Source organism: Centroberyx gerrardi, chromosome 17, assembly GCF_048128805.1.
Source record: "Centroberyx gerrardi isolate f3 chromosome 17, fCenGer3.hap1.cur.20231027, whole genome shotgun sequence".
Lineage (NCBI taxonomy): Eukaryota > Metazoa > Chordata > Actinopteri > Beryciformes > Berycidae > Centroberyx > Centroberyx gerrardi.
This window is the reverse complement of record NC_136013.1, coordinates 14522545-14550150: the sequence shown is the minus strand read 5'-3', so window position 1 is coordinate 14550150 and position 27606 is coordinate 14522545. Positions and strand designations below refer to the sequence as shown.

The window sequence follows — 27606 nt, the reverse complement described above, 5'->3', positions numbered from 1 at the left end:
TACTATTATTCTGTTTTCATGGAATGGGTCATTAGTACAGTACATACCATTCAAAGTTCAGCATGCATCCCTTGTCCTCAAAACAGATGCCTCCACAAAAACAGGATATGTAAAGCGTGACTTGTCATCTTGTGCTGGTTGACTTCCAGGATGATTCCATAATTTCATTATTTTTCTTTCTTTTTTTTGACATTTTCTCTGGATTTGTTAGGCTTTTTTTTTATTCAAACTGCACTGAAATAATATAAAGCAATGGTAGTTGGGTTTTATTTGATGACATTATTTTCACTCACTTCTTTACATTCTTACAATAGGTACTAAGTAATCATTTTTTGTTATACTTTACATCTGTGTTATTACAGCACATTACTTTCATTTACTTTATTAGATTTTTTTCCAGGATTAAAGTGACATTCACTCCTACTGAAGTTTCTCATGTCATTTCTTGTAGTGATTCATTCAATGTGTACTTATTAATGGATGATTATCTGGATTATATGGATCATATTACTGCAAAATCTTATTAGACACTCCACATGTGAAGGTGAGGCCTTGAACGTTAGAAAAACAGTTCTAAATCCATGTAGATCAACATGACGGCTCTTCGTCATGGTTAATATATAACTATTAGAGCACACTTGCACTTTGTTTCCCCAAATAATAGACAGAGTTTTCAGACGTAACATCTTGCTGATACTCAAGCTGAGTGGTATGTATGTCAATTGCAATTTGTCATGAAATAATGTATTTCAATCACAGCTGTCTACTGCATATTAAACAAGTTGTTCCAGTGGTTTTGCTGTTTATGTAGATGGAAAAAATATGTTTTAATTCAGTTAAGAAACAGTGTTTATCTGCCTTATCCTGCCTCTCTGAAGTATCCGTTTTCAAGTGACTGTTCAATCATGCTTCCTGAATTCTTTTTGACATTTACATTACAGAATTTCAAGTTGGGAGCACAAACCTTCCCAGAAAAAAACGATGGCGGTACAGAAAATGAAGATGGGGTTTATTTTCATCCTAACTTGTATGTACATCCTAACGCCTGTCTACCAAACACAATCGCAGAGTGCCACCATCACAGACCTTGCCTTCAAAAATATGGACTTTGCCATGAGCCTGTACAGAAAAATATCCACTTACCACGACAAGAACATCTTTTTCTCACCCCTGAGCATCTCGACCACTTTTGCTATCCTCGCTATGGCCTCTGATGGTGTCACACGTGAGGAAATACTGAAGGGGCTCAATCTGGACCAGCTGGAGCAGAATGGCCAGCCAGAACTCCTTCCAAACCTTTTCCAACTCCTTCATGGGAACATCACACAGAATGGATCAATGGAACTGGACCAGAGCACGTCCCTCTTTGTTCAGCAGACTTTTGACGTTGAGAAGACATTCGAAGACCAGATCAAGAAGTTTTTTAATGCTGACATCAACAATGTAGACTTCAGAGACACGAAAGCCAGTATCGGCACAATTAATGAGTACATCATGCGCAAGACTGGGAACAAAGTGACAGAGATGATAACCAGCTTGGATGCACTGACCAAGCTCATGTTAATCAACACAATTTTCTTTCAGGGTAAGTTGGTGTTGGGGTTTGGGTTTGGGTTGGTTCACTCTTCCAGATGTCAGAGCTTTCTCCTGAATTATTAAAAACTGTGCTGTGCCTCCTATGTGTCTTTTCTCCTTGGACCTTAAGCCTATATGATTAAACAGACTTCATTTCCTCCACAGGAGAGTGGCAGATGCCATTTAACCCCAATTACACAGAGAATGCACCCTTCCACATTGACAACTACAATACAGTCCCGGTGCCAATGATGTTTAAAGAGGATAGGTTCTACACGATGGAAGATATTCGCCTTGGCGCCAAAGTGCTGAAGCTGCCATACCAGGAAGGTGTTGCCATGCTAATCCTGCTGCCCAACAGAGGCGTGGACTACACCTTAATCGATGATGTGATCTCTGCTGCGACATTCCAATCCTGGATCAAAAAGCTGGAAAAAATGTAAGTACACAGACACTCACTGGGTGAAACAGTATACTGCCACATTGAGATATTGAGATACTGAGAAGCACACTGGTCTATTCAATATGTTGGCCCGCTGTATGATATGAGACGTTCTTGTTCGTAGGAAACTTGAAGTCAACATGCCCAAATTCAAGATGGTGCAGTCCTATTCCCTGCATGATCTTCTACCAGATTTGGGTGTTGCCAGTGTCTTCAGTGATTCAGCCAATTTGACAAGGTTGAGTAAGGACAGAGGCCTCAAAGTGTCAGAGGTTAGTTTTTGGGTTATGTTTACTGCGCTGTTATTTTGTTATACATGTGAAACGAGGTATTTATCATTCTAGACTCAACAGATGATGAATTTATGTCTATTGTGCAAATACAGGTGCTGCATAAGGCTGTGATTGAGGTGGATGAGACAGGAACCACCGCAGCAGCTGCCACAACAACTGGCATCACTGCATTTTCTTTACCTAAGACCTTCATCATCAACAGACCGTTCTTCTTCTTCATCTACCATGAAGACACCACCAGTTTGCTGTTCATGGGCAGGATGATCGACCCCACCAAAATCTAGCTGTAATGGCTATATTGCTTCAGCTCTGGAGTGCTTGCTCAGGCATTATGTTCACTGCCAAATGGCTAAAATTGATGTATTTTTTGTATCTGAAATGTGAATGGAATACAGATCAGTTATAAAACCTTAATAAAAAAAAATTACAAAAAATCAAGGGTTTTCACATATTTGTGATGGTCTACTAGCCTACCCACTTTGGGACCCCTAAAGCAATAAGAATTTACAGTATGTCTTTCCTTTGGATTCAATCAGAACTCAATCATCATTTAAAATCTCAGATACTGATGTGTATAAAACTCATACAAGAACTGCCATGTGACCAGTGTTGGGTAGTAACACAGTACTAATTTTGCCTAATTACTAATTACTTTACTCTCATTAACGAGTAGTGTAACAAATTGCATTAATTTCAGCAACAATATTACAGTTACCAAATACATAGCCTATATGCCTTTACTTTTCATAAACACCCCCTCTAAGTATCAGTGGTTGAATTCATCAAATCATAGTCTCACGCACAATTCATATTCGTATGAGATATGGCAGAAACGTTTAGCCTACTTCTCCAAGAATAATTGTGTAATTGTTAAACTTTCTTTGATTTTATTGAGGAAAAAGCAAGGTTAGATCAGCGGACATCAACGCTATTTGGTTTTTCTTATCTTTCACAGAAGAGGTATTTGAGCTATCCTATGCAAACCTTGGATGTATTAAACTATGCAAACCTTGGGGGCGTGAGACAAAATAACGAATTACTTCTCCCAGTGAGTAATCAGTAAGGTAATACTATTCCTTTCGAACGTAATGTATCACTTCTTCACATTGTCCCGAGACTGTAGTACTGCTGTCTGTCTGTTCGTTGTCTGACTAATAAAGTTTTTCGAACCACGTGATCATAACTGTAATGGCTGCGCCCTCGTGTCATGCGTGTGTGTACTCAAGTTGACCAATATTTCGATATTTCAAGAACCGGTAGCGACTCAAGGTAGGTTGCAAGTTGTTTTTTTCTAGTGACTCTTCTTATAGTTGTTGTAGGATTTAATATGTTACGTTTTTTCATGATTTGGATGCTTCGGAACACAGTTGCTAACTTCAGCAAACGTGAAGTAGTTAACATGCTCTTAGGAAGTCAGTGTGAACAGCCCGACGTAACTGAATAATATATCCATGCCGTTTTATAGGACAGTGAAGACAGAAAGATGAAGATGAAGATGAAGATGAAAAACAAGCGTGGATCCTCCAGGCTACAGAAGTCAGACAAACGGAGCATACATATGAAAGGCAAATGGAAAGCAATAGAGCTCGACCCCAGTCTCTTCTCTGAGGAGGACATGGGGGGTCTGGTGTGTTTTGAAGAGCTGACAGATTACCGGCTGGTAGACACGGAAAAGGCTGCAGCTAAAGCAGCAAAAGAACTGAAAAAGCAAGAGAAAAGGGCTGAGAAAAGGGCTGAGAAAAGGGCTAAGAAAAGAAAAGCCAGCGAGGCAGAGGAGGGGGAAGGGAGTACAGCTGAAACATCTGAGAAACCAGTGAAAAAAAAGAGGAAGAAGAAAAATAAGAAACTGTCTGGAGAGGAATCCACCAAACCAGATGAAATTCCTGAAGATGGTGAAGGTGAGGTGAAACAGGAGGAGGCGGATACAGGTAAGGAGAGCGGAGAGGGTGAGGCCTCTAAAGAAGATGAGTCAAAAGATTCAGCCACTTGCTCTGAAATGGATGCCCAGTCGCAATCAACGACCGCAAAGAAGAATGACAAAAAGAAGAAAAAAAGGAAAAATAAGCAGCAGGCAGAAAAGGAGACAATCCCAGATGTACAGCCCGAGCTGGAGTCTCCGACAGATGTTCAGGTTGAAGCAAAAGAGCAACCCTCTCAAGACAAAGTGGCAAAGCTCCCCAAAAAACAGGCAAAGAATTGGACAAATGCCGTCCTTTCTGGTTCTGGTGACCAAAATGCTGATGTGAGTGCATGGAAGGGCCTGTTTGTTCCCTCCCCAGTACTAAAGGCACTGAGCAGCCTGGGATTTGGTTCACCTACACCTATTCAAGCCCTGGCATTGCCCCCAGCCATCAGAGATCACATGGATATAGTGGGGGCAGCTGAGACAGGTAAGATTCAGTTGTGTGTATATATCAAGAATATGTGTTATATTGTGTTTTTGACTCATAACAATCCATCTCGCATTTCCATTACTGAAGCAAATGTGTGCACTGTAATTACAGGGAGCGGTAAGACGCTGTCTTTCGGTATTCCCATGATCCACACCATCCTGGAGTGGAAGAAGGGCTCTGACGCAGAGGAGAATGAGCCAGCCACAAAGGTGGAGAGCTTGTACCTACCAGATGTGGATGAGTCTGCAAACGCAGGTAATGCAGCAAGCGGCTCCACAGAGATAAGTGCTGATTCTGCGACAGAACAGGACCAGGAGCACAACATGGAGGACGAGGAAGAAGAAGAGGGTGAAGGCATTGCAGATCAAGATCAAGTTGACACAGATGGCGAAGATGACGGCGAGGATGAACATGTCGTCGAAGAACAGGATGAGGATGAAAGACTTGGATGTGTTAAAGTAATTGAAAATATCGAGTTTGACTTTGACACCACCGTTGAAGCAGTAGAAAAATCTGCTGGTAGTCAGAATCAGCCTCTGCTTGGACTGGTTCTCACCCCGACCAGGGAGCTGGCTGTTCAGGTCAAGCACCATATTGACGCTGTCGCAAAATTCACTGGTAAGTCATTGATCAGATTGTCATGATAAGGGTTCGAAGCCTTAAACAGACCTATGTATCTCACGCTACATGTTACTGTTTTGTAGATATAAAAACCGCTATAGTGGTGGGTGGAATGGCACAAGAGAAACAGAGGAGGATGCTGAAGCGCAGGCCAGAGATCGTTGTTGCCACTCCAGGACGCCTGTGGGACTTGATCCAGGAGAAGCATCCACATCTTCTGAACCTCAGACAGCTCAAGTACGTCACAATTAAAAGTCACAATTAACTCCTCTATTCCTTTTCAACCACCAGTTTATGAAAAATGCAGTCTCATTGACTTTGGATGTGATTCTATGTCCTCTACAGGTGCCTTGTCATTGACGAAGCAGATCGCATGGTAGAGAGAGGCCACTTTGCAGAGCTGGAGAGTCTGCTGGAGATGCTCAACACCGTCCAGTCCAATCCCACGAGGCAAACATTTGTGTTCTCCGCCACCCTGACCATGGCCCACAGCTTGCCCACCCGCCTCATGCAGAAGAAGAAGAAGAAGAATTTGGACCAGAGGAGCAAGCTGGAAGTTCTCATGGAGAAAGTGGGGATTAAGTCCAAACCCAAAGTCATCGACCTGACCAGGAAGGAGGCAACGGTGGAGACCCTGACCGAGACTCGGATCCACTGCGAAAAGGATGAGAAGGACTTCTTCCTCTATTACTTCTTGCTCCAGTACCCCGGGCGCACCATGGTGTTCGCCAACAGTATAGACTGTATCAAGAGGCTCAACTCCCTGCTGGTCATCCTGGACCATACTCCGCTACCGCTTCACGCCAACATGCACCAGAAACAGCGCCTCAAAAACCTGGAAAGGTTTGCTGAGAGGGAGAGGTGAGTCCTACACACAACACGCAGTTGCAGTCTTAATGTGTTTGCTTTAGGTTTGGCTTTCTCTAGTCATCATCTTGTACCTATGATTAAACATAAACACCTATTGACTGTGGTTAATAGCTTTAGGGTTTTACTTGGCCTGGCTTTTGTTCCCCACCTGTAGTTCCATCCTTGAGGCTCTATGGTTAACCACATACATATTTACATATTCAATCTCTCCAGAAATGAGCAATTTTGCAGTCTTCTTGTATTAAAGCCAACAACTTGCCAGTGTAGTTTTTGAGAGCGAGGAGATAGATGATTCAGAGGACAATTTATTCGCCCCTACGGTGAAGTTGAGTGCACTTTGTTTTTCATTTAACCTGCACTACTATAGGTTCCATTTATCTTGAGACTTTTGTTTGCATACTGTTAGTCAGAACACAAAGTCCTCCTGAGGACAAAAATGAGTAGTTTTTAAATTGAACTACCGGTATACACATCTCTCTCATACCCCTTCCTTCTCTCTCTCCTTCCTACACTTTCTCTCTTTTCTGTTCACTACTTTATACTGTATTGTATTTTATACTATCTTTTGTTATATTGTCATATTGTTTTTTTGTTACATGCTGTCCTGTCTGTTTCTGTGCTGTCTTGGCCAGGTTGCCCTTGAAAAAGATTTTTAATATCAGTGGGACATAAATGGTTAAATAAAGGTTAAAAAACAACAAAGTTTTAGTTTTATAATCATGAAACATTAAAATGGACAGATTTTATTTGGTGCTTACTGTGCAGATGCAAAGGTGAAGGTATATTTATCAAAACTGGAATCCAAGCACAGTATTTTCATTTGTAACTTTGAGCCCGTTTTATTTTCCTGTTCAGAAAATCAAGAAAGAATGAGCACTTAAGTATTTCCAGTAGTTTCTGTGATATGCAGTAGAACTTTAGCGCCATTTTTTCCCTTGACTTTATCAGCTTCCGCAATTTTACTTTATTTTGGTCACAATTATCACAAAACAACGAAAGCCTTGAATCACTGCATGCTATATGTCCCTTTACAGCTTTCAGCATTGTCCAATCCTTGATTACCATATTGACACTTGAATTTCATAATCCCATCCACAGTTGTGTCCTCCTGACAACTGATGTGGCAGCAAGAGGACTGGATATCCCCAATGTTCGGCATGTTATTCACTACCAGGTGTGCTTTTTGACTGTTGTCCCTAGAATTTACAATCTTTGACAACTAGCTCGTTTGTTAAAGATATTTATAAAGTTCTTTACATTAGGTCACCAGTATTCTAACGATATAAACATGGTTAGTTGTAACAAATTAACACTGAAAGGCCCAAATCTTAATCCAAATGTAAACAAAAGGGTACCAACCATAACTCTGACCCTAACTACCATAGAACACTGAGGCGTGGAGTAGGAGAAGTTTTATTGTCATATTAACAGAATTATGGTTACTGACAGTATTTTACTGCTTATTGATTTTTTTATGTGAACAATGAAGGTACAGAGGGTTTACTTGCATTTGAATGTTTTGTAATCAGAGTAAACCAGACCAGTATGTTTCAAGAGAATGAAACGCTTTATAAATGTCAGTATTTCATTTAAAGACATACAATTAATGAATCTATTTGCATGCAACTTGAAGCAGTATACTTAAAATAACAGGTTTGGGTTATATATGGTCTACGTTTTTGTTTATTAAAGAATACAATTGCCTAGTTCCAGCTGCTGCAGAAGTGTAATAGAGGCTGTTCTAATTGCTGATTAACTTTAGAGGGCCTCACTGTAATGTGTTTGTAAGACCTTCCTCCTGTGAATGGCAGGTTCCTAGGACATCTGAGACTTATGTCCACCGGAGCGGCCGAACAGCGAGAGCCACCAAAGAGGGTCTCAGCATGCTCCTGATAGGCCCAGATGACATGATCAACTTTAAGAAAATCTACAGGACTCTTGGGAAGGATGAGGAGCTTCCCATGTTCCCTGTACAGACCAAATGCATGGAAGCCATCAAGGTGAGATTAATCAGCATTTAGGACCTGTCTTTGTGTGCCTGCTTTTCTTAATTCAGTATAATGTTGAGTGTCTGCCTTCACAGGAGCGGGTAAACTTGGCCAGGAGTATTGAGAAGATAGAGTTCCACAACAGCAGGAAGCAGCAGCACAACTCCTGGTTCAGACAAGCAGCAGAGGCCCTAGAGGTGGACCTGGATGATGATGTTTTGCTCGGTAAGACCAACGTTAGCCACAGAAGTAACAAATGATCTCTGAAATATGCTCAGATGTTTAGGATTGAATATGCCGTTTATGTTCTCAGGTAGAGGAAAGGATGATGAGGATGACAGACAGCAGCAGAAGATGGTGAAGGGGATGAAAAAGCATTTGAAGCATTTGCTCTCCCAGCCTGTGTTCAAGAATGTGATAAAGACCAAGTACCCCACCCAAATGGGAAAGCTCTCCCTGCCGCAGATGCCCCTTGCAGGCGTGGAAAGTGCCATAACCAGCGTCTCCGTAGAGAGGAAGAAACAGAAGCAGAAGAAAAAACAGCAGCAGCAGTGACATGTTGAGGGTAAATGTGTATTAAATAAGGCAATCTGTGACAGGATTTATGTAATTGTTAAAACATTTTCGCATAAAATCATTTTAAACTATCGAAGCCAAGCATCTTTGAGTACTTTTTATGGCACAGTGTGCAAAATGATATCGCCTGATGTTGTTGAATCACCGTACACTGCATGATCTTATAAAAAGCTATTTTCATAAACCTTTCTTAAAGCCTGTTTGGCATTTCTTCAACTACCAGACAATAGTCCTGAGGTGAGCTGAGTCCCAGTGGGCTGCTGGTCAGGGGTGAGGATGTGGGTACAGAATGTCGTAGTGGGCCGTTTGGTAGAGGAGGTGCAGGGAGGGTTCAGAGCCCTCTGGAATGATGTGGTGAGCCAACTGTTCATCACCCTCCATAGAAACTATGTGGATGCCAACATCCAGCGCCTGCGACAGAGCCAGGATGTCCACGTGATCGCACTCCATCGCCATGGTCTCCACCTCCTGGATGAAAACAACATAATGCATCATCTAGTCTGGCAGTCTAAAACAACGCAGCATTTTCTTGACCAATCCTCTGTAAATGACCACAGCAGTACGAGATGCTCTACTGTTCTGTCACTAGAGGGCAGCAACACTTTGTCACTAACCTGTTTACAGTAGACCTTCAGATTGGGCGCCTCCACAAAGTGGCAGAAGAAGTCTGCGTGGTTTTGCAGGTGCGCTGAAGTGAGCAGCCTGAGATACTGCACCACGCTGTCGGAGGCAGTCTGCTCATTGAAGAGTCTGAGCAGCGTGTCTTCCTGCTCGTCAGTCTGGCACTGCTCCAAAACATCTATTAACTTCAAGAGAACACAAACACTTATCAGTTAAGCATTTTATTTTTCACTCCTTGCTCATTTTGAGATGTAAATGTGGAAGTTCTCTTTTGACTTTTCAGGTTGGCTTGTTTCAGCTTTAGCACATCCTCAAATAGTGGCACGCCAACCTTCAAATGTAGAAGAAGTGTTGGGTCCAAAATAGAGAGTCTGACTGTTGGATTTTCTTCCTTGTGACATACAGAAGTAGCCTTTACTGTGAGGCCCTCGACCACCAAGACTACTATTCTGCCATCAGGTTAGCCACCAGTACTCCTTACAGGACATAACACTAATATTTATTTGTCTATAAACTGGCCATCTTCATCCCACCACAGCCTACCACATCCTGTTAAGAACCCATGTATTCCCTATATGGGGCACTCTTCATTTCAGTTTGCTTCTTCAAAAATAAATATTTAAATATTTCCAAAACACATACATTCTGAGATTGCAGCCAGTTCCTAATCCAAGTCATTTTGACCTGATGTATATTTATACTATGCCCCTTGTCCTATGCTTTTTACTAGACATGTATCTGTATTATGTCAAACACATTACTATTGTGTGGACAACCATTGATTATGTAGCTAGGGGACCCAATCTGGAAATACGGAGGTAACTAACTGTTAATATACAGCTTATTTACAATTAGTTCCTAGGTTATTAATCATTGCCTGTGCCCCTTAAGTAAAGCGTTACCATTAGACCTATGTCTTTGTTTCTGTGCCAACTTGGACCCATTTTGTACTATTGCCTGATATAACCTACTTTGAGGAGTGGGTGGGTCTTTCCCAAATGTAAAGTCTACTGATTTCTGTTCCTGTCCGAGTATTCTCTGACATGTTATTTATTTAAATCAAAATCCCCAGCTCTTCTTTGCTGGACCTTAATTGACCTACCTGGTTAAACAAATAAAATGTGTGTTTGGAAAAGTAAACGCAATGGTTATTCACTGTATGCAGGTGGTCCCTGAAGGAGCTTTCATCAAATCCCGCATCAGATGCATCTTTCCCACTCTCCACGATTTTGTCCTTGAATCTGAAATGGAAACCAGTAAGACATGACCACCTCATTCTCTTCTCTGTCGCAGTGCTTCATCAAGACTCATTTATATCACTTTAGGCAGGGCTAATGGCAATAATGTTGATAACTGACCTCTGCAAAGCCCTGGCATTTTGTAGAATCGATTCCAAGTGTGCAAAGCAGAAGGCTCTGTAGAAGCAGTTTCCATCCCCGCGGACTTTTCTCACGGATGAAAACTGGCCGCTCAAATCCTAACAAAACAACAATAGGACTGATTATTATGCACCCGACCCGCTGAGTTAAAAGGGATGACTGTGACCACCTGCAGTATACCACCCCATCCCCGCTAAATAGCCTACATTATGTTTGGCACCCGGCGTTTGCTCAGGGAACAGCGAAGAAATGTCCTCTCTGCATGAAATGAGCCTAGAAGAAGGCTCCATCTGCCGGGAAACGACAACTTCAGAATCTGCGAGACCAAACATGCAGCTTCGTGTCTGACATACCGCCCGACATACCATACTTACAGCGCCGCAGTGTCGCTATGTAGCACACTTATCTCTGTCGCCTAGTTGTCCAGCACATGCTTTAGGCCAACAACACGCTAGTAACAATTTAAGACAAATAATTAGCTAACAGTCTGGCAAAATACCGGAACGTCAAAGAAGCCGTGTGTCAAAACATTCGAGCATTGTTTCCATCTTCTGACTACCGGATATTTGCAATTACCACGTGTTTGTGTTAAAGGGCCAGTGCAAGCTCGAGACGTACAGTGCCACAGTGCCACGCTAAAATCTTTAGCGGTTTTGAAATCGCACACATAACCATCGTCATAACAAGTTTTTTTTGTCTCTCAGTCGAAAATATACACTAGATACTAGATGTTTAGGCAAGGGTGGGATATCACATACTAATGATACAACAGAATATCCTACTGACAATTACTGATCACTCTCAAGTCGGGCCCTGTAATCATGCAGGAACTTGCAGCAATATGCTGTGACACAAAGCAAAACAACAACAAGGCGTGTCCCCTCTACTTCACAACATGTCTGAGAAAGGTTTGCTTAACAGCAAGTTGGTTGTTCAGGTGGTTATTGTTGCTGCTTTGGTTATATGCTTCATAAGATTGTTGGCTACACTTGCTACTATTGTTTGTGTGTGTGTGCCTGCAGCATCAAACAGAATTTAAAGTGATAATACACCACATTTTGTTATATAAATAAATGCCCGTTTTGCTTTTGCTACTGTTTATGCTGATTGATATCACACCATAGTGATTCAAACTGTATCGAGTTCATGAAAGCTTTTAGGCTACATTTGCTGTAAACATGTCTGGTAGGTCTTTGGATTTTTAGGAAAAATCCTCCGGTGCACAAGAAGTGATGTGTTTTATATTTCCGGTGGCAGTGGTTTGTTTGGAATAAACAGAAGAAGTGGGTAGTTGGCATGAGCAGAGATAGCCACCATGGCTGAACTACGGTTTGTCTGAGCAGACAAAGAAAAGAGCGCCACCTACAGAAACTCAAACTGCATCAACAGAAGGAAAAGAAAAGACTCAGTAGCCTACTGGTGACAGTGTTTGATTGTGATCTCTGAGAAGTGCATTAATGACCCTTGCAGCTTACTACTTTTAAAATGTAACAAAATTGAACTGTACTGTCTTGGTTCGCATAATAGGCAAATGGGCATAATTGGCAATATCCTGTGCTTGGCAGAAATGAGAGAGCACATCAAGGGAAATTCATGCTGTATATATAATCATCCCTCATCCGTCTACTTTTCCTTAAATTCATTGTTTTGCAAGGTAGATATTGAGGGAAATGAGCTAAGGTGCTGACAGAATGAAAAGAACAAGTAAATAGTCTACAAAAACTTTAATTCATTATCCAGATATGAAACCACAAAGGCTTTTTTCAATTAAATTAATCTGCAAATGGAAAATTGATTAAATAAGAAAAAGCATGCCATACATAGCTTAGCATTACATCATATTACAGTAGGCTACATTATTTAACATAATACAGTACATTATTTCACCCATTTCAAAAGCAGAATGATTTGTCAACAGGATCCAATAATCCCATTCATTTTCTTCATAGGCAAAAAAAATGGATCCAGATATAATTGTAAAGCCCAGAAATGACACAACACTTGAGAGGACTATGGAGGCAGACAGATCAGCATGCTCCACCTCACCTCACTTTAAACTCGGCTCTCATTGGCTGCTGGCAGTCTCTGCTCCTGGAATGAATCTCTGTTCTGCACTCTATTTTTAATGAATGTTAATGAATAATAATTGTAATAATTAAATGTTATTCTTCTGCCAAGCAATATGCATAGTTCTTGAACAGCAGCTAAACAAAATAGTTGCTCAGCAACACATGAGTACCAGTGATTTTCAGTTAGCGCATTCATATTTAAATTAACTGTTATGTGGTCACAGGTGTGCATTTATCAGGTACTTTACAACAACTTCACATGTGACTACCAATCAGAACTGAGGCCTGTTCACATAATACCTGCCACAACATCATAAAAGCTTATGGGGCAATTAGAAATTCAACTAAAATTGCATTGACCATTGCATTAAAAGCAACAAACGCAGAAGTTGTAAAAAAAACAAACAAACATCCACATCAACTAGATGTCTCGCTCTTCCCACTGACTTTACTTGAACTTTTTAGTTGTGTTTTACTAGTGATGTTTTTTGATGATCCTCTCTCTCTCTTGTCTGGTAAATCTGTCCCACTTGCCACTGCAAACCCACAGTCCATCAGTCTCATTGCTCTCTTCTCTGTGTCTGCCTTGTCCAGAATGTACTCCTGAAATTGCACAGTGGGTTAATCAAGAGTTGGGTATAGCAATGTAAATAAATGATAATAACCAACTAATGCCTGAAGATATTACCTTCATCATGTCCATCATCACCAGTATGTTCATGTCTTCTAGAGGTCCATAGGTTTGTAAGTAGCACTGCTCTCCCAGGTTCTTGATAGCAATAAGCAAGCTTCCAACTTCCTCAACCTGAATGGCAATGATGTGTTTGAGAATATTTCTGTCCAAAACCCCAGTCTGCACATTAGCTAAAGCCAAGTTAAATGCTTTAAACCATAGCTATACCTGGTCTCTGGACTGGTCTTGATCCATCAGCAGGTTCATCTCCCTCTGCTTGTTCTTCTCTCTGAGTCTGTCCCACTGACTCTGGAGTTCAGACAGTTCCTTGTTGGTCATCTGCCACAGACAGATAAAAAACCTTAACTGGGCTGTTCAGTCTGCATCAAAGTCACTCATCCAGTCACTATCCATGGGAGAAATGTTTATGTACTGAATGTGTATGTGTGTACGGCTGACCAGCTTGCTTGTGTTGTGCTCCTGCTTCATGATCTCCAGTTGTCTCTGGCCCTGCTCCAGCTCCTCCGCCAGCTGCCCCACATGCTGCACCAGGTCCTGGTGGGTGAGGGACAGAGTCTCGTGGCGCCGAATGATGGGCATAACCAAGTAATCTGACCCATACTCAAGGTAATCTGAAACAGATTTGGTACTGCTCACAGCCAGTGTATAATTAAGTGATTAAGACAAGCAGGCTCAACAATCAGCATTTGCTCATATAGAATTTAATTCATGGGAGGAGATAAAACTCAATAATCAACTTACTCTCAGGGAGATGATCTAGTATTTTCATCAAGTAGGCTTCATAGATTTTGTATTTTGCCACTCTCTCCTTTAAATCTTGTTGTCTGTAGAGTAAGATATGGTACAGCTGAGGTGAAAAGTGACCAGATGAGCAATATCCTCATATGAAGGCTAAAGTTGAAAGTTCTCACCTGACTTGAAGTTTGTTCAGCTTTTCAGTCAGGTCTTCTATCTCTCTCTTCTTGGAAACGTTCTGCTCCCGTGCAACTTGATACTTCTTCAGAGCTCGACGTCGCTTCACTTCATTATCATCCACAAACTTCTCAAATTTCTTCGCTTTATCTCTGGTCTGGATGAAAAAACAAACCCCGAGGGCATCTGAATTAGAACAATGTCTTTTCGCCTGTCACTGATGGAAATCTACTCCACAATTATGCTTGCATTCAAGGACTTTTTCTTCTTTCTGCTTCATCTCTGATCACAGAATCCCAATATCAGTTTGAATACACATTAAGGGCAATGTGTGCAACTCACCTCCTGTTGTTTTATTTCCAGTTCAGACCTTCTCTGAGCAAGCACCTGCATGTGGCTCTTAAACTCTTGCCGTTTCAGTGCTAGTTGCCTGTCCACCTTGTTCAGCTCAACCTGCTTCTTCAGCACCAGGGTCTTCTGCAAGGTGTTCACTCCTGCCTCCAGGATCCTGCCTGCAGTCTACATATGAAATAACGATTCAGCTGCATAAAGACTTAAACATCTCCCAAGTACCAAAGGCGTTTAAAAAGTGAACCATCAACTTTTGATCTATTTTTTTATGAAGGCAAAAGTTGACAGACAATAATTTGATCATGTGCTAATTGTTATTCACTCTCTTACCTCTGTTATAACAGGTATGTGATTGGCATTTTCTTCCTTTCTATGTTTGAGTAGAAAATTGTTTGATTGTTAGTAACAATAATACAGTATCAAATTGCAGGCTTAAAGTTTGAGCTATAAGTTGTAATTGAACTGCATTAAAACGAGCCAGGAAAACATTCATCAATAGGTTGTCAAAAACACAATTGTAGAAAAATGATTGATGCTATGTATGGATGTATGTAGGCTAGACTTCTTGTAAGGATGTTGTCTACTGTATAATAAAAGCATAGGCCTACCTGGTGTCTTCCAACTGCGTTACAAAAATGTTTCTCATTCTATTTTCCACCGTGAGTTTTAGACGAGAATCGTTTTCATCTAAGGAAGGAAGAGCGGAATTCTCCATGTTTTTAGCTTTGCAACTTTATTTTCCAGGTATCCTGAATGGTAAACAGTCCTGGAATTATTCACAACTGCGTTCTAACTTCCACATTCAGACGAATCTTAAAGACGACAAGGGTCTTTCCGGGTGTTTTCCTGGATTTGTGTTACTGTTGCCTGGGAACCAGAGGCGAGACAGCGGGGAATGCGCCGGGATCGTTTCTCCGTTGTCATAGCAACTGCCGGGGAGGCGTTCTGTTTCATTGACAGAGTGAGAAGCATAGAGATGAGGTTAATAGAAACCAGAGAGGAGGAAAAAAGCCAAGAGCGCTCACTCTGTCTCTATTTCCGGGAACCACGAACGAGCTCGGGCTGTCCCTTGACAAAATTCATCATGTCCAGAATGAAGTCAGAAGAGTGTAAAGCCAGAATTCTGAGATAAAAGTCTGAATTCTGAGATCCTGAAAATAAAGTCAGAATTCTGAGAATAATGTCAGAATTCTGAGATCAAACTCAGAATCCTTACTTTAATCTCAGAATTGACTTAATCTCAGAATTCAGATTTTATTCTCAGAATTCTGACTTTATTCTCAGAATCTCAGAATTCTGAGATTAATCTCAGAACTCAATTAAATTTTTCACGTGGCCCTAATCCTCTGCCAGTCTTCCCATCACTATTTACGCCTTCCCTTACCTATACTGTAGCTGCCATATTTTTTCAAAATCTGCATCGTCCTCCGTCACATATTCATGTTTCAGTAAAACTCAAAAGAAGTGATGGCAGACTGAATTGAAGTGAGTGAATGTGGGCTTCTTAACATCACTCATGAAACCTCTTCACCTCACTTCCGGGTTGGATCTCTACTCCACAAACATAATGAATTATTAAGACTAGTTTACATGTCTCGTACTTTTGTCAAATGGCTACACTTGACACTATTTAAGGACATTTATTTTACAGCATTTCTATATTTTTGTCATTTTTTGAACTGAAAATATAAAGTAGTAGCTAATAGCCTAATAAACAATAAATAATTTCTATTGTTGGTGCCCCCTGAACCTTACTGGCTTTCTGACTTTATGGGGATCAGTGGATCACATCACCTTCTCAGTGTAGTGTACAGTGTTTTTCTTAATTGCTCACTGTGTTGTGGAGCCTCAAAGCATGTTGGCTAGTTCCACCAGTTGTAAAGAGATATGCTGAAGGACTTGTTTTTGTCAGACAAAAACCAGAACCCATCGGCAATTTAGATACAGGAAGAATTTTTCCTAAGCACTTCCAAAGAAGCAATTGTGAAACCACTGTCAGCTCTGAAAGCAGTGTTGTCTGACTGTCAAGCAAGTTTACAGCCTGCATAATGACTGTTGGACTTTGTTAAACTGGCAAACTTTATTCAAATGATGAACTTTATGATTTCATGCTAAGAGATGATATAACAGAAGAATATTGCACCGCATAATTGTTTATCTTATCAAGCTGCATTGAAAGACTCCACAGTATGAAAGCTGCTACTGTCAATGTGGATGAGAAACATCGTGGCATGCTCTGGAGCAGAACAAGCAGACACAGGTGAGTTGGAATTTCAAAAATACCATTATGGCTCTGCCAAGCTTTTATGCTTGATGCTATGCTACTATACTACTTTCTATCACTATATTGTCATGCTTGTTAAACAGAAATAATATGACTAAAGCAGAGTAAAATTTCAAACAGCAGTTTGTGTGTCAAATCATGTTTGGTCATCCAAATGTGTCCAAAACCCCCTTCTGTCCTGTATGTGTTTGCATTTCATCTTAGTTTAAAAAATCTAGATGGAAACAGAATGTTTTCTTTAGTAGTCATAGGTGAGTAAAAAAAACCTTGAGACTCTAACTCAAGCTCTGTGTGTAATTCTAATGCTATCCTGCTACATAACAACTCTCAGTAACACTGCACAAGACCTCACATCAGTGTAGCCTTTGGTGCTGCAGAATCAAGTGGAACCAAACAAAGTGGAACATGCCCTTAAAAGGCAGCTATCCTCATCGCTGGAGTTGCTGCTCTGTGTTTGGCAGTGCAGCTTCTTTCACTTCTTTCATATCAGCTTGGTTCCTACACCTTATGACTGTATGTGTGTATTATGCTCTGTCTGCTGAGACATTCTTCTTCATTTTTCGGACTTTTGAAACCAAGTTTTACCATTTCTGACATGAGACGTGTAATTGCTGATGTGAAATGTAATGTATTTGTGTTCTGGTGTGTTTCAGATCCCCGTTTGTCAAGTTCAGCATCATCAGCCTCATCACTGGGCTGTGAGGACAACAGCAACACACTGTTGGATTTCCAGGTCCTTGGATCTGACAACAGATCTCCTTCAGTGATGCTGTCAGTCAGCAGATCCAGGACATTATACCAGAGACTGAACACTGAAAACAAAGACAGGCCTGCTGCCTACTCACAGACTCTCCCCCCTTCAGCCAATACAACAGTAAACTTGCTCAGGTGAGCCAACATCACATTATTTAGGTCAATAGCATTTGGTACTGATCTAAATAAAACTGAAGAAAATTTTGAAACCAGCCACTTCATGTGGTTACAGGATATGTTTTGGTGTTGTATACCATTAGTTGTAGATTGCATGAATGAAGTCCTGAAATGTCATGGTCATTGATCAGCATAATAAAATGCATGCAAATACACTGCTGATACTCTGAGACCTGTATGCGTACATGACTATGATGATTTTTTCTAAAACATTAGCACGGCTGAGGGAATCTCTCTAGAAAAATATATTCACATCTGATCAACATCTCTCTCTAAGAAATCTAAGACACATTTAGTTTTGTGCCAAGACACACATCCCATACATATATGAATACTTGTGTCCGTCTGGTGTTTACCTTAAAAAGATAGGAGTAAGAGCAATAATGTCTGGTAAAATGTACCAGACATTGTTGCTGGAGAAACCAATGAGGAACCAGAGAACCAAAGAGTCTTCCTGGTACTTTTGAATAAATATATGCTATGGAAAAACACTGTCTGAGAAATGTTCTGGAGAACCTGCAAAACACAACCTGTTCCATAGCTTGCTCACTAGCGCCCCCGATTAGACCTTGTTTTGAACCCTTTTATAAGGCCTATGGAAATGTTCTTAAAAAGTCACACATTTTAAGAGTAAATTAAAACTAAAGTGGCTCACTCTAAAGTTTTGTGAAGAGTGCCTAGAGTATAAGATGATGACATTTTTATTGTGAAAATGCCAAACCCAGGGAGGGCGGTCCATTGACCTCTGTTAGGGTCAATCTGATTGTCCTTTCAGTAGACTATAGTACCACTTTTGTTTCCATTGTAATGCTCCTTTAACCTGTGGTGGGCTATAAGTGGTGATTTCAGATGATTTGTTTGGATTTAAGTGGTCTTCCTAAGCAAAAATCAATATAAGATTGATATAATATACCTACAGGGACATATAGGCCTAGTGTCTGTGGTGCTCAATAGTGAGTTTATAGTGAATTTATCATACTTTGTGGCACTTTTATCTCTTATCACTATAATATTCCTATAGGGATTTGTAGTTTTTCTGTGATATAGTGCCCTTCCAACATTCTCCTATAGGATTACTACATTTCTTTTTCATTAGAGCTACATAACGTGCATTGGGTGTCTAAGCATAATGGAAACCCACCTACAGAATTAAGGCTAGGCTAAATGCAAAGACAAGCAACTATTCCTAGATTACACTATCTTGAACGCTGTCTGCCTTATCTGTGGATGTCGGAGAGTCTTGACATATATGGATAGACCCGCCACCCGCCTGCTTGACAATACAGTCCCAAAATAATCTGAGCGAGCAGCTGAGCCCCCCGCGCGGCCGTGCTGCTGCACCACCGCCGCTCTATGCACTCAATACTACACTGAATACCACCAGTATAATGACGAAATTCAACTATTCCGATTATTTATCACAGTTTCGTAATGTCGGGAGTAAAGGTAATTCGGTTTTGTCGAGACCGAGACTGCCAGGCGATGGGAGGAGATGTGACAGGCAGAGCGACGTAACGTCAGAGTCCACGGAGTGAGTCTTTTGTTGTATTTGACACGGCGGCTGACCGGGGGGGATTTTCCTATTGCCATGCGTGTTACGGTCTTATGTGTCAGTGTATTAGAAATAATGTGGTTAGGATAAGAGCCATTTCCATTGTCTTAACTACTGGACCAAGCAAAATTGCTTAGAAATAGCCTAGCAGCATAATAGCTTAAATTATAGTCAGACAAAATCAGACAATCACCTATAGATTGAGTTTAGAGTTTTGGGTTGCATTCCTTGATGCCTGTTGTTGTATCAAATTGCATTTGAATACGTTTAAATGAATTAAAGTGAATCTGTTCTTTTCAAGGGATGTTGATCCAGTGGTCTGTGCCATCAGGAGAGGGGATGTGAAGGCTGTTAATGATCTGGCAGCGTCTGCCCCACACAGCCTGATGAAGGAGAACAAAGATGGGTGGATACCTTTGCATGATGCTGCCTATTGTGGAGCGACCGAGTGCATGAAGACGCTGCTGAGGGGTAAACACTGAAAGCGTCATTGAAGGTCTCTCAGCTGGAAAGCGGTGCCTTTGTAGAGTTTTAAACACACTGACTCAATGTGATCATGTGGCAATGGAAACATACTCTTTAATACTTTCAAAGATGTGCACTGTTTGAACAGTTGCCAAATGCAAAACAAGTCACTTAACTGGTTTGTGTGAGCTGTGTATTTCCTGCTCTAGCCCATCCAGGTTTAGTAGACAAACGCACCCTGCAGGAACAGACGGCCTTGCTCCTGGCTGTGTCTTGTGAACACCTGTCCTGTGTGCAGTGCCTTCTGGAGGCAGGCGCTGACCCCGACATCAGCAGCAAGAATAAAGAAACCCCGTTATATAAAGGTACAGCTATGAAATCAATTTTATAAAACATTCAGATTTTATATTTTGATAAAAAAACAGAGAGATGAGACGCAAGAGAGAAACTGACAACTGTATTTCTGCCAATTATGTGCCAATAATGACTTTGTGTGTATCCCTATCATGTGTGGTGCTGCAGCCTGTGAGCGGGAGAATGTGGACATGGTGAGCCTCATTGTTTCCCATGGTGCCACTGTGAACCAGCGGTGCGGCCAGGGCTGGACAGCCCTCCATGAGGCAGTATCCAGGAACAATACAGAAATCTGTGAGATGCTCCTGAGAGCCGGGGCCACGGTCAATCCACCCAACACCTACAGCATCACACCACTCACTGTCGCAGCTCAGCGAGGACAGCTGAAGGTGCTGAGTTATCTTATTGGGAAAGGTAGGTTGTACTGTTTCTACACAGAATGTACCCCGTTTTCATGTTGTTGATCCCCACTAATAGTAATTCTAAGGGTGTAAAGGAATACTGCTTTTCTTTAGGTGCTGATGTGAACATACAGACATGCGATGGTGTTACAGCGCTGTATGAGGCTAGTAAAAATGGCCACAGGGAAATCGTAGCCATGCTGCTGACTAAAAATGCAGACGCCAACAAACCCACTAACTCAGGATTGCTGCCTCTGCATATTGCTGCCCAGCATGGACACCACGAGTAAGTTATAGCTTGTTAATTAGGTGTTCATTTATTGTAATAAAACATTGATCATAATTGTAACATTTGTATGCAGATACAAATTTTGTAGTTGTGTAATATATTTGAGTGATTAGTGTAATTGGAGCTATCACAATGTCCATACAAAACTGCTAAGCCTGTTGTTACAGCACACTGTATTTGTTGTCTTTTATGTATTTTGTGTTATCCTCATGTTGTGTCCAGGATTGTATCCCTGCTTGTCCCAGTGACGAGTCGAGCCAGGCTTCGCCACAGTTGGATCAGCCCCCTCCACCTGGCAGCAGAGCACAACAGACACTCAGTGGCAGCTGTGCTGCTCAAGACAGGTGCAGATGTCAATGCCACACTGTCCCACAGTCACTCCATCCAGTATGCTGATCGACGCTCAACAGCCCTCTGCTTCGCTATTGCCAACGGCAGCGCCGAGACAGCAGAAGTGTTACTGAAAGCTGGCGCTAGTCTGAGCCTGGACCCAGTCAACCCATTACTGATGGCTGTAAGGCAGGGCAGCGTCAGCACCGTCTCCTTACTGCTGGAGAACAGGGCTGACGTCAACGCCAGGATCCCATCTTATCCCACTACGTTTCCTGGTGTTGTCGCACTTTGCATGAATAATCTACCTCTACTCAAGTGCCTTTTGGACAATGGGTGCAATCCCCTAGCCTGCTTTACCTGTACATATGGCAGTTCCCTCCACCCAGCCTCCGCAGGATCCCACATAAGTACTGGTGGTGGCAATGGATATGTTGTGCAAAATGACGGCATACCTCCTTTAACCTGCACAGAGCCATCAGCAAGGGCGACACAGGTGTGATAAATAGGCAAGAAAAATGTTATGCATTTCATGATAACTGAAATAATTATATTTTTATAAAAATTTTGCTTTTGTCAAGCCATATTCTGTTCTTTTGATCCTCAGTTCTGTGAGTGGCTTTCCACCCCGGCTGTGTGTAACTGGGCAGGACCTATCATAGACCTGCTGCTGGAGCACGTTGCTCATGTTCAGCTGTGCGCCAGGCTCATTGAACTCCTGGACAGCCGAGAAGAATGGCTCGCTGTAAAGAGCAAGTCATGTAAGTATGAGACAAAACCTCATCCCTCACTTACATCCCTACATCTCTGTCTGTCTCTGTCTCTCACACATACAGTACATACAAACAAGACAAATGACAACCCTCCTTGTCTCTATAGTGTCAACTCGTCCCCTGCTGCACCTATGCAGACTAAGGATCCGTACTCAGTTGGGGAGAGACAGACTGAGATCTCTGACAAGCCTTCCTCTGCCAGACAGACTAATCAGATACCTGAGCCTCATCGACTGATTTTAAGACCCCAGGACTCACTGCAAGTAATGCAGACTGGTATCAGAGACATGAATGAATCTAGTTCATTTTTGTGTTTCTTTTTAAATTTGTCTTGTGCCCCGAAACTGTAAATGTTGTTCTCTCAAAGTAAATTATCTATGTGAAAATTATGTTTTGTGAAAATTATGTTTTGTAAGATATGTACTAATGTGTGGGATGTGACAACAATGTTCTTAAATCGGTCATTTAGTTGTTTAAATCGTTTTTCTAGTTGAAAACTAGAAATGCTCAGTGATGACATGTTTTGAGGCCAAAAAGAGTTGAAGTTGAATCACTTTATTTATTTAAAAATAAATGTCATTGTTTCAAATGTGCCTATCAAACATTATTTTGACAAAGAGACGCAATCTATGTCCAACATTCTATTCTCATAATTGAAAGAGGAAACTCAAACAGGACGTTTTGATTCATTTGCATGACTTCGGGTCCTCATGCACTCTGGAAACTGTCCTATAACTTACTGTCGTTTCTCGGAAATTGGGTGGCATCAGACTGACATTAATATGAAGTTGATGAACTCATCCCACGTGCAAGTGCAATTTCAGCCTATAGAAAAAAGTAGGCTCGAGCATTCCAATAAGTGCTTGAGAAAGTGTCCCATCTTAAACTGCTGAAAGAGAAGTGTTGGCTGGTAAAACACAAAATCAAAATAATTAGCCCTACTATTTACACATTTTTGTATGACGCCTTTTCGGCTGTGCGTCTATTAGTAGGCTACTTAAATGAAGCCAAACACACTGAAAATAGATGAGGGAACGGCGGGCTTAGTCGGTATGGGCTTGACCACAACGTGCGTATGGATTTTCTGTCCATAAGGATGTTCAGGAAGCTCAGTTTCAGTCCCTGCTGCTTTGCCCCACAGTCCCAGGGGCGAGTGTGGGACAACAATGTGGCTGTGGAGGACCTGGTGTCCGTGGTACTGGAAGGGGCAGCAGCCGCACACACTCACACAGTGGTGAGAGGTCAGGTCCAATTTCAGCGTCTCTTTGTCCGCAGAGCTGCGTCGACTGGAGGCAGACAATGTGGCTTTTGCATCATCATCATCATAACCTCTTTTCCTCTTTTCAGTTTCACCGGCCTCGGTTGCGCCCGGACTCTTTTTCACTCCTAAATGTGAATGGTCCCTCGCAGTTTGGGTTAACTTGGGTTCCTCCCAAAACGAGGCTGGTAATTGGCGTTTCCTCATGGGCACCTGCTCCACGGTGGCCCCCACATGATTCTCCACATCTTGCGCATCCGAGCCGGCCTTTTCAGTGCCCTTCACACCCTGATGAATAGTCCCCACCGGTTTAGCGCCCCCATACTCAGGAGATCTGTGCGTGTGGCATCTGGGGACTCTGGAGTATTTCTGAGAGAAGCGCTTTAGTTGTTTCTGCAGGTATTTCCTGTGATCCACAGAGCGTCTGCACGGAGCTGACTTGTCCAGAGCCGCCTTGATGTCGCTGGATGCCAAATTTACAAAATTCAGCAACGTTTTGACCTCACTGTCTGCATTTGCCATTTTTTGCCAAAGAATTTGCCCAAATTAATCCATACTAGAACTGGTTGTCCATCTCGAAGACCTGTTGAAGGGAAAATCAGAAAACAATTTTCAGTTGTGCATAAAAATGCGCTTGTTATCCTCTCAATAACAACAAAACTCACATCACTGTAGGACATCTGGAGTTAAGCCTAGAAGACCTGGCGTGATGCAGCTCATTTAACATCATTTTACAAGGAATTGCCCTACTCACCGCTGTTGGATGAATCCAGGCTCTCCAAGCCACAGTCTGAGCACAGATTTCTCTCCAGGCTGCAGTTAGAGCACTTCAACAAGTTGAATGAATATAAACTCCTTGTAGTTATGGTGCTTTGCTTGAACCAATCAGCGACCCCAGGCCCCTCACAATGCACCCCAATCAGCCTCCAAGCGCCCTGGTATCGAATTCTTCACCATTGCAAATTGTTGTCATGGAGATCCGCCTAAAAAAGCCGCTGAGGGGATGCAATATTTCTCTTACATGCTGATTTCGGTTCCGCGCGTTGGCCAAACATCGCCGAAAAAACGCAATGCGCATGAATGAATATGCGTGTGTAGTCTGGTGAAATGCACATGCATCACAACTATATACGGGAGCGGTTAAAGTCGAGTTTTTAACTGTTCTAGATACCCCTCATGCCCTCCCCAAGAGTGATGTCAGATGTAGGATTTGGTGAGGAGGGGGGGATCTAAAGAGTGCATAACCATGGAAAGGGGCTTGAACGCTCAAGAATCTTGTCTTTCTGTTTGCCCCCTCAATCGAGCGACACAAAGGCTGAATTACTCATTCAAACCTCGCGGGACAAAGGGAAAGGAGCTGGATAGCACTCCTGCATTTGTAGTCAAACATTTAGAGACTTAAATCGAGTCGTCATGAAGGAGAAAGAGTCGGACAAAGCCCATAGAATTGCCATCAGCAAACATTTTCCTGTGTCATATTATGGGGTCTCCATGGCTCCCTCTGGCCCGCGGACAATAGCACAAGTTTGCACACTCGAATACTGTCACCCTGCCAACGGCAACAAGGGCCCAAAACAGGACAATCCCTAGAGAAAGCATGGGCTCTGCGGGGAAGGTTGCAATAGAGGAGGAAAAGGGGACTTGTGAAATGCTAATTGAGCTCCATCCCCTTATTGAAGTGAAAAAAGAGTACCTATCGTTCCATTGAGCCACCTCCTCTTAGCAGCAGCAGCGGAATGAGATGTGAGGAAACTGTTTGTCTGGTAAGTAACCTACACCTCATGCCGTACACTCTCACTGCCCTTAAATCCTGCACCCTGACCAGTTGTGCACCCTTTTTTAAAAGTCAGGACTTGGAATGCTAAACTGTCTGTGTGTATCATGCAGGCATTAAGGCTTAGGTTGTTTGTTTACTGTGAAGTGCGGGCCTATAGGCTACATGATTGATTATTGTCTATCTCTGTTGTGTGAGACCCACGCAGGTCTATATGCTCGGAGCAGAGCAGCTTTAGAGGGGGTGCATCCCTCGCGCTCTGGAGAGGCAATGGGACCCTATTGTCCTCCTCTCTTCTTCCTCCCTTCACCTCTCTGTTCAGCTGAAAAGGCCAATTAACAATGGGGCTCCCCTCCCCTGGCCTGTCACCCCACTCCTGTGCTTTTGAAGTGAAGGAGAATGAGAAAGAGGGAGGAAGCACAGTGGCATCAATAAATCCCACTATGTGTCCCTGTCCTTGTGCCAGCTTGGAAGACAGGTGGATGAGAAGTTGATTGGCTATTTCAGATTTTTTTTTGAGTTGATCTATGGAACTCCTGAATAAAACGCAAACACATCACAAATCTAGCTTATTTATATATTCATGTATTCAGTCTATACTGGCTCAATCCTTTTGAGAGTCGCAGGAGCCTATATCCCAGCTTATATTATGTGGAAGGCAGGGAGACACCGTGGACAGGCCATCAGCCCATCACAGGGCTAACACAGATAGACAGACACTCCCATTCACACCTTTAGACAATTTAGAGTCTCCAATCCACCTGACATGTATGTCTGGAATGTGTGAGGGAACACACATGGGGAGAACATGCAAACTCCACACAGAAAGGGCCAGTGGGTCTGTGGAAGAATGTCTATGAGGATCTTCCTAGGTTCTGCATTGAATAATTATTGTATAAAGCACATCAACAGTCTTCCGTCTATATCAAAGCTTTATTCATGCATTCCAAAATGGAGAGAAGGACAATACTAGCTGCATTTTCTGAATGAGAATCACTCTACAAGGCCAAACACTTAGACAAAGCAACGTCTGATGATCACACTACCATTCCAGGAAGGGTGCAACAGCTTATAATTACTTTTTTTAAAATATTCCTTGTTAGAACTGGCTCTTCTTTATGTTAAGTGTTTCACATGCAAGCCACATGATGACACATGATGCACCATAGTCCACAATATTCCACAAGTCAAACCCAGGTCCTTCTTGCTATAAGGCTGAACCTCCATGCCTCACTAAGTTTGGATACTGCAGAAATGTGTTTATTAGCTGCCTGATGGAGCTCTAATTCTATATAAATTATCTCCACTCCATCGGCACACACTCCATGACAGACACATTCCATAATACATCCATGAGTGGCACCCACAACAATTTCTCTGTCTCACCTGTACAGTTCTCGTCTTATTGCTTTGCTCAAAAATAGCTCTGTGTTTTTCCCTTGACAGTGCAAGACATCTTCTTGCCCTAGCAAGGTTTGAGGTAGATGATCCTCCACTAAATCTTTTCTCCACACAGACAGCAACACAAATTCAAAGAATGACAAAACTTTTAGATGCTATTATTTACCCTTTTAGTCTAAAAGCATTTCTTAATTGTTACGTGTTAAATAATGCTTTTTGCAGTGGTGTTTTAATTATTGTATTATTTGGGCTATACCTTTTGCTTAAACACTAACCTATACAGTTGAGCAGACAGAAGGGGGTTGCAGGACAGTTCTCTGAAGTTAAGCAGTTACTAAACTACAAAAAGGACAGCTTCTTTTTTCTACTTACTTCAATAATCTGGTAATGTTTGTTATAATGCAGTTACAAAGCACCTTAGTGTCACATGTGGCCAGTCTTTGCCACTAGATGGCAATCTACCTCCATTATGATAAAGCCAAGCAGGACTGAGACAATAAAGGGGAAATAGATAGTTAAGCTAAATGCTATTGAGTGAATTTCAGCTGAAAATGAATATGCCTTGATTGACTGAGGTTTTAAAATCACTTTTACTGAGATACAAATAGTATCATGTTCATGGGTTTGTGAGCAGGGATGTAAATGCTGTTTCATTACTATAATATTACTGCAAGAACACAGCAATTACATATTTAAGCAATGGGTTCTCTGATTTGAGTCTGAAAGGGCTGCGATGTTTGCTGTAGCAGATTTTGTGCGGCTGTTGGAATGAGTTGAGCCAGCAGGAAGGAACCAGGCGATGTAGTGCTTCTCTCTTGTCAGGTAATCGATACTGGGATAGACTGTAGGAGAGGATGGAGGAGCTGAGCCACTGGGCAGCCTATATGCCAAATCCAGACTTGCACTTCTCAGACTCTGAAAAGGTCTGTGTTGTATGTGCCAATAATCAACTGCAATTCAACAGCAGCCATGGAATTTTCTCACTAAAAGTCAGCCACAACTCTTGGGCAT

At 42.0% G+C, this 27606-nt stretch overlaps 6 protein-coding genes across 9 annotated transcripts; 3 read left to right on the top strand and 3 right to left on the bottom strand.

Moving 5' to 3' along the window:
* Window positions 1-981: 981 nt before the first annotated feature.
* On the top strand, window positions 982-2594 carry serpina10b (serpin peptidase inhibitor, clade A (alpha-1 antiproteinase, antitrypsin), member 10b). Its single transcript, XM_071911000.2, has 4 exons — window positions 982-1585; window positions 1741-2014; window positions 2142-2289; window positions 2403-2594. The coding sequence occupies exons 1-4, from the start codon at window positions 982-984 to the stop codon at window positions 2592-2594; spliced, it is 1218 nt and encodes a 405-aa protein (XP_071767101.1).
* An 888-nt stretch (window positions 2595-3482) lies between these two features.
* ddx24 (DEAD (Asp-Glu-Ala-Asp) box helicase 24) lies at window positions 3483-8829 on the top strand. Of its 2 annotated transcripts, none has more exons than XM_071910972.2 (9): window positions 3483-3579; window positions 3776-4700; window positions 4815-5321; window positions 5408-5561; window positions 5670-6185; window positions 7293-7368; window positions 8006-8194; window positions 8278-8407; window positions 8496-8829. In XM_071910972.2, the coding sequence occupies exons 2-9, from the start codon at window positions 3794-3796 to the stop codon at window positions 8735-8737; spliced, it is 2721 nt and encodes a 906-aa protein (XP_071767073.2). In that variant the 5' UTR covers window positions 3483-3579; window positions 3776-3793; the 3' UTR covers window positions 8738-8829. The 2 variants fall into 2 exon arrangements, with proteins under 2 accessions (XP_071767073.2, XP_078145552.1); XM_078289426.1 differs by having other exon boundaries at window positions 3493-3590; window positions 3781-4700.
* LOC139920881 (ubiquitin thioesterase OTUB2-like) lies at window positions 7592-11304 on the bottom strand. Of its 3 annotated transcripts, none has more exons than XM_071910975.2 (6): window positions 11124-11304; window positions 10965-11048; window positions 10738-10856; window positions 10536-10620; window positions 9373-9564; window positions 7592-9226 (listed from the first exon to the last, which is right to left on the bottom strand). In XM_071910975.2, exons 1-6 carry the CDS (start codon window positions 11124-11126, stop codon window positions 9023-9025), a joined length of 687 nt encoding a protein of 228 aa, XP_071767076.1. In that variant the 5' UTR covers window positions 11127-11304; the 3' UTR covers window positions 7592-9022. The 3 variants fall into 3 exon arrangements, with proteins under 3 accessions (XP_071767076.1, XP_071767077.1, XP_071767075.1); XM_071910976.2 differs by having other exon boundaries at window positions 11133-11304; XM_071910974.2 differs by having other exon boundaries at window positions 10965-11304.
* A 1298-nt stretch (window positions 11305-12602) lies between these two features.
* On the bottom strand, window positions 12603-15499 carry ccdc197 (coiled-coil domain containing 197). The gene is made up of 9 exons (XM_071910950.2): window positions 15393-15499; window positions 15115-15154; window positions 14776-14952; window positions 14433-14590; window positions 14263-14345; window positions 13960-14132; window positions 13729-13839; window positions 13516-13632; window positions 12603-13430 (listed from the first exon to the last, which is right to left on the bottom strand). The coding sequence occupies exons 1-9, from the start codon at window positions 15497-15499 to the stop codon at window positions 13245-13247; spliced, it is 1152 nt and encodes a 383-aa protein (XP_071767051.1). The 3' UTR covers window positions 12603-13244.
* A 3887-nt stretch (window positions 15500-19386) lies between these two features.
* Window positions 19387-22443, top strand: LOC139920901 (ankyrin repeat and SOCS box protein 2-like). Its single transcript, XM_071911002.2, has 8 exons — window positions 19387-19529; window positions 19852-20021; window positions 20225-20380; window positions 20538-20783; window positions 20885-21056; window positions 21282-21885; window positions 21997-22150; window positions 22269-22443. The coding sequence occupies exons 1-8, from the start codon at window positions 19387-19389 to the stop codon at window positions 22397-22399; spliced, it is 1776 nt and encodes a 591-aa protein (XP_071767103.2). The 3' UTR covers window positions 22400-22443.
* Window positions 22444-23159: 716 nt separating this feature from the next.
* Window positions 23160-23942, bottom strand: LOC139920866 (protein FAM181A-like). Its single transcript, XM_071910951.1, has one exon. It carries the CDS (start codon window positions 23940-23942, stop codon window positions 23160-23162), a length of 783 nt encoding a protein of 260 aa, XP_071767052.1.
* Window positions 23943-27606: the final 3664 nt, after the last annotated feature.